Here is an 11,057-nt window from a genome sequence, read left to right as displayed (position 1 = left end):
TCTATTTTGGATGAATTTCCACACCTCAAGGAGGCCGTATTAGCTGGAACTTAACCATGACACCTGTTTTGGGCTGCAGTCTACATCTGGACAGCCACCTGTTTTGTACCAGTTTTGGTCTTGGTCCATTTTCAGCCGCATCCTCCGTACATGGGCTGAAAGTACAACTCGAGGGCTCCATGCCAACACCTTACTTGCCCCAATCGGAGTTCCCTAGTGGAAGTTATGGCTGTTTTTCTCTAGCCATACCATCTGGGACAGCACACTAGTAATTCCTGGACAGCCCTCTATTTTGTAAATAGTTTTGGTCCTGACCTAATTGCAGCCCCGCCCCACCCACATGGGCTGAAAGTACATCTCATGGGCTCTGTAACGACACCTCAACTGTCCCATTCGGAGTTTTTCACACAAAGTTATGGCTGATTTCCTACAACACACCCTTACAGTCCATGACTACATCCCTTGTTTTTTAGGACAAAAACTTTATGAGACGAGATGGTTTGTAATGAACGGGGATCAGGGGAACATACTAGTCACACTGATGGTATATAAGGTGTAAGAGGGTATTTTGAGGTATCACAGAAATTATCAAGAAACTCTCTTTTCACCTTCTCAAACTTCCATGGCTTCTTCTTCTTCTTCCTTTTTCCCTCTTTCTCTCTCTTCTTCTTGTCTTTCTCTCTCCTCTCCCTCTTCTTCTGCAGTCCTTCTCTCTCTCCTTCCCCTTAGTTAGGACAGTTCTTTCATTACAAAAATCAACCATTCAATCCATAAAAACAAAAAAATATCAGCCCAAAAATCAAGTCATTTCAACAATCAATACACATGTAACAAGTCATTATTATGTAGTAAATAAAAAAAGTAAAATGTAATAAAGCTGAACTTAATTTTATGAAAATAAAATATAACAAACATCATAACATCTCTCTTGATTATCTCTATCCTACCATTGTGCCAACTACCTTGTTGACCTACGTGTATGTGACATTTAGCCCAATTGGCCTTAAGGCCAAACATGTCTCCTAGAGCCAAGCATGCACACTTGAGTCTATCTTATTCTTTTCTTAATACAAAAAATGCAAACATTGTGGATGTATTAAATAAAAAATGTTTAAAATATCCTTTTAAGATCCATGCATATTTAGAGATGCACTTGCTATCCTAAAAGCAAGGCATTATCTTTCACATATGTCTATCCAAGAGCTTGGTCAGACTAGCTCTAATTACATCAAAGAGGTGAAGTTCCTTGTGGTTGTAGTAGGCAAATGGGGAGCGTCCCAATGGCAAGCTAGGGTGCATTAGTAGTTGAGAGCTAGAATTGATTGGACAACAATAGATCTAGCAAGGAAATAGTGATTTCACATTCGCCACACCGATGGGTAGGGGTTTCAGTAAACCCATTGCCCCGAGCATTTTAGAGTGTGATGGAGCAACAACCGGAGAGTGTGGGGTTTCACTAGTGCTTTAAAAAAAGAAATAAAATTTAAAGGTAGCGACAATCTCTAAGGAACTTTGAGGTATTTTTGCACAGAATCAAGACAAAATAAAGATTTAAACATTAGAATCCCTTCGATTTTTAGGCCGGATACATATCGGGCTGTGGATGGACACAGGGTTAAAAAAGAGGCGTCTGTTGCCCTACATGTCAAAAGGCCATTGGGCCCAATTTTTGCGGGTGGCGGACACTTTTGGGCGGGGGATCTTCCTCGTCCCGAAATTCGGGCGTGCCCAAGGTACAAGACGACAACACCTTTCTCCAAAAAGTGGCCTATGAGACTAACAAGAATTGAACGTTCCCCCATCAATCCTCTCACACCTCTCATTCATTACCAATGAGCCAACCTCCACTTCATGATATTCTTGGGCGCCATTTAGTGTGTAAACAAAGTAATAGACAACTTGCACCTCTTGTCCGCCGTCCATAGCCCGGTGTGTAACTGACCTTAAGTTTGTGCACCATAAGACTCCAAATTTTAAGGTGATTTCCGAGTATGGTAACGTGGGTGGGGGGTTGAGGGGCGGCCAAAGCTTTGGAAGATGAGGGTTTTATGATGAGCCCGACCTGACGTGTGAAGCAGTTTTTGGTGAGCTTATCAAAACCAGAAAGGAAAAGGAAGGCCTTGTTTTTGGGGTTTGCCTGTGCGTGCCTGCCAGACCAGAGTCTCCCTCATTTTCTTCTTCCTCCTCTTCTTTTTGCGTTTTTTGATGTTGTAACTCCTCTCCGACGTTTCCGCTTTTTCCGACTGCGTCCCCCTCCTTCTCCCTCTCTCTCTCTCTCTCTCTCTCTCTGCGGCTTGCCATCGTAGGGTTAGGGCTTCCTCGCAGGCCCTTGTATGCTGACACATCCTGTGACCCAACCACCGAAGGCGCACCCACACGGCCATGGAGGGCAACGCCAACCCTTTCCCTTTTGCCAACGACGGATCCTTCCTTGAGAGGTTCAAGCAGCTTCAAGAACAGGCCTCCAAGACTGAGACTTCCTCCGCCACCACCACCACCACCACCACACCTGCTGCCGACCCCTCCTTGCGCAGCACCGCCGCCCCACCTGTCATCAAGAAGGCCAATTCCTCCTTCGTCACGACGTCTGGCTCCAAGCCTGCAAGCTCCCAGAAAACCACTGGTGCCCCGTCTTCAACCTCCGGTAGCAAGATTGGCTTCAGCCTCAAACAGAAATCCAAATTGCCGGTCAACCCTTTGAAGCTGGGCGAGGACGAGGATGAGGATGATGGGCAGGACACAGTCTCTGATTCAGATCCGGCTTTGAAAAGCAAGAGATACGGCAGTTCACCGCCTGGACAACTGCCGATGTTGTCTACAGACACAAGTATCTCAGAACCCCTTTCTATGTTTTTATCCTCTCCCCTGTATGGATGAGTGACATCATAGGCTTGATTAGTGTCTCGAACTTGGATACATCAATGGAAATATTGACGCTTTCATACAGCTGATTTTAATGTGGTTCTGTTTACAACACGTCTTTAAATGATTTTCGAAGTTATGAAGCGAGTGACTTGGGGCCAACATAATGAAAAGTTCTATGCAGAGTATGCCTGGGGCAACAGAATTTGTAGCCGGCATGCACTGGATGATGCTCTTGGTTAATCTTGAGTCCGTTTAGTAATCAGCCAGATAGCACCACGTTTATCACGCAAATGAGTCAAGGACACATTTTAAAGCATCTGCGTTTGTCATCTGAAAGCTGACTATGTTTAGCTGCTTGTAGGTGCTAAAAGAAATCTGTGAAGTCTCATGTGGGTTTGTTCAGATTTTTAGGTGTAGTCCCACTATATCAAATTAGTTGATGTGCACATGCTATAGAGCTATGCTAATGCACAATTATGTTGCCATTAACAATTAGAAGTCCTTTAGTCTTGAGCTTTGGCTTTGACATTGCCTGTCTGGTTGTGTTTTATGAGTTGTGCTCTACTGGAGCTGAACCTGACTATCTTGGTATGTGAAGATGTGCAAATTCATGGCACAAAGAGAGAGAGAGAGAGAGAGAGAGAGAGAGAGAGAGAGAGTGGTTTTGTAGTTTTCTCATTTGTTTGATATTAATTGGATCTGGAAGTGATATGCAGCACCACCTCCTCCTAAAGATCCCGAGGTGAAAAAAGTAGCAGACAAACTTGCACATTTTGTTGCTAAAAATGGCAGGCAGTTTGAGGATTTGACTCGCCAGAAGAATCCAGGGGACACCCCATTCCGGTAAAGTTTATTATGCATTGAATCATCTAGTTATTGGCAGGTCTTGAAGCACCTAAGTCTAAACTAGTGCAATAACTTTTTACCAGATTCCTTTTCGATGTCAATTGTTCGGATTACAAGTATTACACTTACCGCCTGGCTGAAGAGTCTAAAGCTTTGGCAGCTGAGCCCAGCACCCATACTAGTGGTGATAATACTGTTCTTTCTGCTTGACAGAATGTTTTTCATCTGTTTTTCCAAATTATAATCTTCTTCTTTGTCTGCCTACTATAGTGTTGGTCATCTCACTATGCATTAAGTAATATGGTCCGTGTTTTCCATTTAGCCTAAGACTGTATCCTTCAGCACACTAGCACTTCTGATTTTTTCTGTATCCTATTATCGTATAGGTTCAGCTCATACTGACCAAGGATAGTTCTAGTCCTGGTGAATGTTTCTTTAGGCTAGCTCAATCAAAGGGTTGTTCCTGATTTCTTTCTGAGCCTAAGGCATGACACTTCAGCACACCAGGCTTCCTCTGAATATGTTCTATATGCTTTTTTTTGTTGCTACTGTCAGCTCATTTTGGCTAAAGTTGTGCTCTAGCTTTTTCTTGGTGTGTCTCTGGGGTTAGTTTCTTTGGGGTTAATTCAATTAAGATTTTACAGGGTTGTTCATGATTTCTTTGAGCCTAAGACCGTACAGTTCAGCATACTGCACTTCCTCTGGATATGTTCTATCCTGTTTTTGTTACAGTCAGCTCGTTTTGATTCTATTTTGTCTTGATGTTTCTTTAGGGTTAGTTTATCTAGGGTTTAGTTCAATTAAGATTTAACAGGTGTGTATCACTGTATTTTTAGGTCTGTCTCAGTAGCTTGTTTTTAAGGCTGTCTCTTATTCAAGATATTACAGATGTTTTACTTGGTTTTCCTGAACTTTTCAACAGGGGAGTTGTTCTTGTCTGAAGTTCAAGTATGTTGTAACCTGTGTTCAGGCTTTTACCTTAACCCTGGAAATCGTGTGTTTTTTAGGGAGCAACAGTACAGCTGTTTCACGTTCTGGATCTCATCAGTCCAGGACAGGTTTGCAGAATTCCAACTATCAAACTCCAGCATCAGCTCTGTATGCTAATGATGACAGATATTCGTCTCGACAACCTAGAGATGTTGCATATGGTTGGTTGTTTGACTTCATGATTGACAAGTTTTCCATCCGAAATACCTTCATCAAGCTGTTCCTGAGTGTCTTTTTATGGCAGCTGAGTCTCCTTCCAATGTGGATTCTTTAGCAATGATGGAGTTTTATATGCAAAAAGCAGCACAGGAAGATCTTCGCAAGCCCTTAAAAAGATCTAGGGATGAAATGCCTCCTCCTGCATCTCTTCAGGCACCATGTAAAATATTATTTTGTACTCCTTGACTAATTTCGAAGGTTGAACCTGGCTTTATCAACTGACCTGTTTTGTGATGTGCCGTTCCACCGCTATCTACTCTTGTGCTTGTGTCAGCACCACCTGCCAAAAAAGGGCATCACATGGGAGATTACATACCTCCAGAGGAGTTGGAAAGGTTTCTTGCTAAGTGCAATGACGCTATGACCAATAAGCTCAACAAGGAAACAGCTGAGCGAGTCAAAATCCAACCAGACAATGTTGGCCATAGGCTATTGTCTAAGATGGGATGGAAAGAAGGTGATTGTTAACATCTTATGCCAAGAAAATTGCCTGCATATTAATTTTTTGCTAACATGCATCAATTGTCACAGGTGAAGGGCTTGGGAGTGGCAAGGATGGCCGAGCAGTACCTGTGGAGGCCGGTGCTGTTAAACTCAATAATCTTGGTGTTGGAGCTGAGCAGCCTGGTGAAGTAACTCCGGATGATGACATTTATGAGCAGTACAAAAAGCGCATGATGCTCGGTTATCGCTTTCGGCCAAATCCACTTGTAGGGATTACTCTAGGTAGTAACTCTTATGAACTAGTTGTATGTGATGATGTGTCCTAATTTTTGTTTTTCTCTGCAGAATAACCCGAGGAAGGCTTATTACTAGTGTCTATGAAGGGTGTTTAGGGAATTTGTCCTAATTAATCTCATCTGCCAAGGGTTCGACAACTATTCTGCCTCTGTAAAGCGCTTTTATGGCATGGCCTGTTGAATGGGAGCCCTTAAAGGAAATATGACAGGCCTATTTTTGTTCTTGGCAGGGTCATTAAGGGTTCACTCTTCTATTGCAATGTTTAATGGTTCTGATGGTGTTATTGACATTAATGTGGAATGTATGGCCATGGAGTGCCAGGTATGAAATTCATGGTAGGTATTTGAGTTAATGTTTGAGTGCAGAAATGGAGTGATTGTTGGATATTGATGCATTGCAAACTAGAGTCGCCTTGTTCTTTCATGTACAGCAGAGAACAAAGCTTAATGTTACGGACCGCCTGTCTCTCTATTTGTTCCTCTAAAATTCATTGCTTCTAATATCAGGCTTCAAAGGTGCCTTTACAACTAGTCATATCTGTGGTCATAATTGAGTTGCAAACTTACTTTTCTCTATCAGTTCATCAAACTTACAGTTGCTGTGCCCAAGAGTAGTAGCCTTGTTGAGGCCCGGCCTATATTTTCATATGCTATTCATGGATGCCTACATCCAGCAATATGGATATCTGATGTGTGCCTAGATCATATATTCTGGCCAAGTTTGGAATTTCACATACTAGGCATGGTACTATCTTTTGGGGTGTGGTGCATACGATGAACACTACCTCTGTCCAAGCTTCATATTTTCACCTAGCAGTGTGATAATGCTTATTAAGGTGGTGCAATGCTAAAGTTAATAGTTTTGCACCCTCCCCCACCCCCACCCCCAACACACACACACACACTCACACACACACTCTCTCTCAATTCAATTTAAGAACATCCAACACATTTGCCCCCTCTTGATGCGTATTTAAAGCTGTTGTCTAACATGTTTCTCAAACAATGAAAGTTGACAATTTGGAAATATTGTTTTCAAAACCCCTCTTGAAATTCTTAACACAGCGGTAGTGAATTGCATTAAAACACTATTTCCATCAACAGCTTTTCCTTTCAAATTTTATTTGAGCTGGATTGGAGCATTGATCCACTGTCCTTTCTGTTTGGTGTGACAATGTCTAGGATAATTCTCGTCATTTCTGTGTCAACAATTTTTCCACTTTTTTGTTTTGATCTCCTTTTCTTTGCTACAAATCCCTTACCTTCATAGTTGTTTTGTTCCAACTTTTGATCGTTTTCTTGAATTATTCTCACTACAGCTGACTCTTGTATTTGAAATATCCTAGTATATTCTTTGAGGTAAAGTTTGATCTTGTGTTATTTGGAAAGCTAGTAGCACAAAGATAGAATTATTTCTAGTTGTGATACTTATTGATGCAAGCTTGTGAATCTTTGAAGCTATATTCCTCATTGAAGTTTGGGTATAATCCAATATTTAAATGGTTTTTTGTATATTGAGGGATGCTCTTGAAGTTTAGCTTCCAACTATTCAATTGGCTACATTCCAACTCTTAATTTTCTTTGTTCCACTTCCTCAAAAGAACGTTTTTGCAGATTATATGCTAAAGTATGTTGATGGATTGTAGTGAGTGAAATCAATGTGTAAGGTTGATGTGTACAAGTAAAATGTGGTATAACTTGGAAAACTTCATACAAGCTCTTCATGAAGAGTATTATTTAGAAGATTGAGGTATTTCTTTGAATGGTGTTTAGGATGAAGATGTGACAACTTGGTGGTTATGTTGTGTGATGCTAAAGATATGTTAATTGAAGATGGTTCAATGGAGGTTGCTAATGATACTTTGTATTAGGGTTTCATGCAAGCTTTTAAAAAATGAGTATAATCTAGAAGATTGAGGTGCTTCTTTGAATTGTCCATGATATTAAAGATGTGATAGCTTGTTTGTTATGTTGTGTGATGTTATAGGTATGTTATTTGCAAATGTTTTGATGGAGGATGCAAATGATACTTGGTATTAGGGTGCTAATGATTTGTAGGTGTTGTTTGATGATATGAATGTATTGCCCAAGGATGTTGAGGATGTGCTAAGGGTGATGATGTAAGCTTTGATTGATGATTAGATGTGTTGGTTGCAAAAGTTCAATCTTATGTATGAAAAGAGTGCATGGCAAGGATTGAGTTGGAGTTTACATTTATGATTGTTCTAGTATAAGGGTGTTGAGAGGTGGGAAGGTCAATGAAAAGTTTACAAGACCGCAAAAATGCATGGTATATGTGATGAGGTTTCTTTGTGCATGACAAAGATGCATTTCAAGGTGATACTCTAGTTCTACATGGTGAGATACTTGTCATGGAGTTGGCTCATCTATGGGTGCATGAAGTTTGTTTCAAAGCTAGAGGAGTGAAGCTACATCATTGACATTTCTTCCTATGTTGTAAGGCAAGTGGAAATGGATATAGCATGATGAGAACAATGTAATTCTTGATAGGCTATGGTGGTTCTTAGATTGCATATAGAAGGCAATTGGGTTTTGTATTGTTATATCATCCACAATTGGGTTTTTGTCTTGGTACTTTGGATGCATGTTCGGATCATTGGGATATGTTTGTATGTCGATGTTTGGGCACATATTGAATGGAAGAAGGAATGAGCTAAACACAATGGTGTGGTTCAAAATATCAAGGGGTTTCTCATAATTCAATCAAAATTGAGTATTGGGTATATGGTCCATAGGGTTTGTATATTGATGGTGAATTATAAGTGTCATCATCATCTTTATCATCTCTTCTTTTCTTTTCGATCTCTCAAACTTGTCGATTGTTGTTTGTCTTTGAAGGCAAACTTCAAAGTACAAATATGACCTGATTGAAGTGGTTAGATGTGAGATACATTACATGGCCCATTTTATATTCCAGTGGAAGCATGGAAGAGATTGTAGAACATTTTGTGAACTTTGATTGCATAACGTTTAGGGTTGTGAGTGGAGACTTAGACAAAGTAGAGTGTGCCAATTGGCAAGAAGAGAATAAGCTAAAGATTGAAGGGAAGGAGCAATAAAAAAGTGGTGGATTGTAGATGGTTACCAATAGAATTGACAATACACATTCTCTTCTTTGAGGCTATATATATGAGTATACATGTTCAGGATTGACCTTTGAGGGTTGAGAATAGGGTATTATAGGCTAGATCATAGCATTGCATTAGTGGCTTGATTCTTATTGCTATTATGTATGCTATGTTGTCCTAAATCAAAGGAGACAATGGATTGTTTTGATGCTTTCTTGATTCAGTGCTGTCTTGCCTTGAAAGGTTGAAGTATAGGACTTAAAAGGGAAGTATTTTGGTGACTTAGTGAATGGATTGTCATGTTTATATGGGATGAATAAGCTTTGGATTGTTCGTATGTATGTACACGACTATTTTTGAATCCAACATATTGTTTGTTGTCTAGATTCATGTGGTGATTTATTTGCATATGGGACTAAATGTAGCTAGAATTATGCTCAGCAATAGTCTCAGAACTTGATGTATATGCTATATGTGGTTTGATCAAAAGATTTCGTGAATTATATAGAAGCTATAGTTGGGGTTTGAGATAAATTGGTTTCCTATTAGTGCTATTTATTACCTTCTCTTTTTTAAAATACTATTTAATTGAAATCCATATCTTTGTGTTATGAGCTCTTCTTTCTTGAGATCTAGTTCTTTTGACAATACATGTTAAGTCTCTCAATCCTATTTTGGCAATGGCTACCTCTCACATAGTTGATATATATCTTGTCCTCACCAATTCATCCATCGTCTCAAACCTCATGAAAGTAAGAACAATCAAATTGATATGGGTGTAGTGAGATCACCATGTTATATTTCCCTTGATGCATGGTTCCATGATTTGTGTAGTGATCCTTGATCTGCCAGAGGAATGACAAAGAAGAAGAGAAGCAACCCAACCCCTCCTTCAAACCACCTCATCCAAGAAGAAGAGAGAGAAGAGAAAAGCACGAAGCAAGAGAGAAGCTTCACTTTCCAAGTCCCTCTCTCTTCCTCACTCTTACATTCTCACTCTCCCACCCTCAATCTCAAGATGAATCACAAATAGATGGAGAAGCAAGGAGGAGAGAGCTCTCAATATTGCACACCACAAGAATGAGCTTATTCATTCACTTTTAGTAGGCTTTTATACATGGGCTTTGAGTTGGACTTCCACTTAAGTTGAGTGCTAGCTCTTTTAGGTCAGTCTCTCTTGCTTATCGTATGCATATTTGGCTTGCGTTGGTGGTTATGAAATGTCCTTGTTGAGTTGCGAGTCCTCCTTCTTAGTAGAAAATATTGTAACTTGTATGGGTGTCGTGCTTGTCTCTCAAAACAATAATACAACCTATTATATACTTGTAGATATTAATAAAAAAATATTACATATCTTGCACCTTTTGCTTGATTTGTGCTTCTCTTTGATTTTGTCTACCTGTCTACCATTGCCAGTTTCATTGCCTTTTCCGTATTTCTAGTTTTACTATCTTACGTTTAATATTAACTCCCTCCTATAGTTGAGTGCTAGTCCCATGGCACTCTTGGTTAGAGGTAGCGTGCTTCACGTTGCATTGTAAACGAGAAATTTTGGGATAGTCATATGGCTATTGTGAGGAGAGTAGTGGCTTTCATTGGAACTCAATTTGATGGTTAAAGTTGCCTTGTTGGATATTAACTAGGTAGGGTGATTGGGATTAGATGGGCCCTTTTGAGATTGGAATCTTCTATTGCTTTATCGGTTGGATTCAAATGGAATGGTCGAAATCAGTTGTTGTGGGAGATGTTAGCTTAGGGTAAGGTGCCAGAGGAGTTGTACCTGCAAGGGAAAACCTCTTGTGCTCTTTTTCTAGGGAAGTGTCAGTTTGATTATGTGCACAAGCCATATTGATGGATTGGGAGATGTGTAAGCTTGAAGTGCTGTCCTACACTTGAGGACCCAATCCGTGCATAGATTATATTGCAAATAATATGTGAGTGCATGTGTATACATAGGCCCTTACATAGTTACAAGAAAACATTATGGTTTTTGTTTTATCAATAGTTAATAATGTAAGACACCAGTTGATAGGTAAGAGATGGGAAGTACTGTCATTGCTGCAGGATAGAGAAGCTAGGGGGAATCATGAAGAGAACCTTGAGCTATTTGATTGGCATGAAACACACAATCATGAATATAATGGATGAGGTTCAATTGTGAAATCTCGATGAGTAGAGGTTGTAATGTTGAGTGGGACTCTAGTATTGGGCAATTCCTAATTGACTTGGGTTTGTGCTTCCTATATTGTTGCTATGGCAATAAGAGATTTGAAAGAATATTAAGGGAATTGTGCTAGTGACTTAGGGA

General features: G+C 40.1%; 1 protein-coding gene across 1 annotated transcript; it reads left to right on the top strand.

Moving 5' to 3' along the window:
• The first annotated feature begins 2,120 nt into the window (after positions 1–2,120).
• Positions 2,121–6,013, top strand: LOC148018311 (SWAP (Suppressor-of-White-APricot)/surp domain-containing protein / D111/G-patch domain-containing protein). Its single transcript, XM_087661674.1, has 8 exons — positions 2,121–2,827; positions 3,582–3,708; positions 3,795–3,895; positions 4,719–4,862; positions 4,946–5,080; positions 5,195–5,377; positions 5,452–5,630; positions 5,710–6,013. The coding sequence occupies exons 1-8, from the start codon at positions 2,383–2,385 to the stop codon at positions 5,734–5,736; spliced, it is 1,341 nt and encodes a 446-aa protein (XP_087517800.1). The 5' UTR covers positions 2,121–2,382; the 3' UTR covers positions 5,737–6,013.
• The last annotated feature ends 5,044 nt before the right edge of the window (positions 6,014–11,057 follow it).

The sequence above is a fragment of the Lygodium microphyllum genome, chromosome 21 (assembly GCF_053477565.2).
Source record: "Lygodium microphyllum isolate KBCC chromosome 21, Lygodium_microphyllum_v1.1.10, whole genome shotgun sequence".
NCBI lineage: Eukaryota > Viridiplantae > Streptophyta > Polypodiopsida > Schizaeales > Lygodiaceae > Lygodium > Lygodium microphyllum.
Note: the sequence above shows the minus strand (reverse complement) of the source record. Positions and strands in the feature narration are given on the sequence as shown.

What these genes read in the sequence shown, in the direction of transcription:
- LOC148018311 (XM_087661674.1), top strand. Translation starts at nt 2,383, where the DNA reads ATGGAGGGCAACGCCAACCCTTTCCCTTTTGCCAACGACGGATCCTTC. An exon ending in TGCATCTCTTCAGGCACCAT is followed by an intron (nt 5,081 to 5,194) that starts GTAAAATATTAT and finishes TGCTTGTGTCAG; the next exon opens with CACCACCTGCCAAAAAAGGG. An exon ending in TAAGATGGGATGGAAAGAAG is followed by an intron (nt 5,378 to 5,451) that starts GTGATTGTTAAC and finishes CAATTGTCACAG; the next exon opens with GTGAAGGGCTTGGGAGTGGC.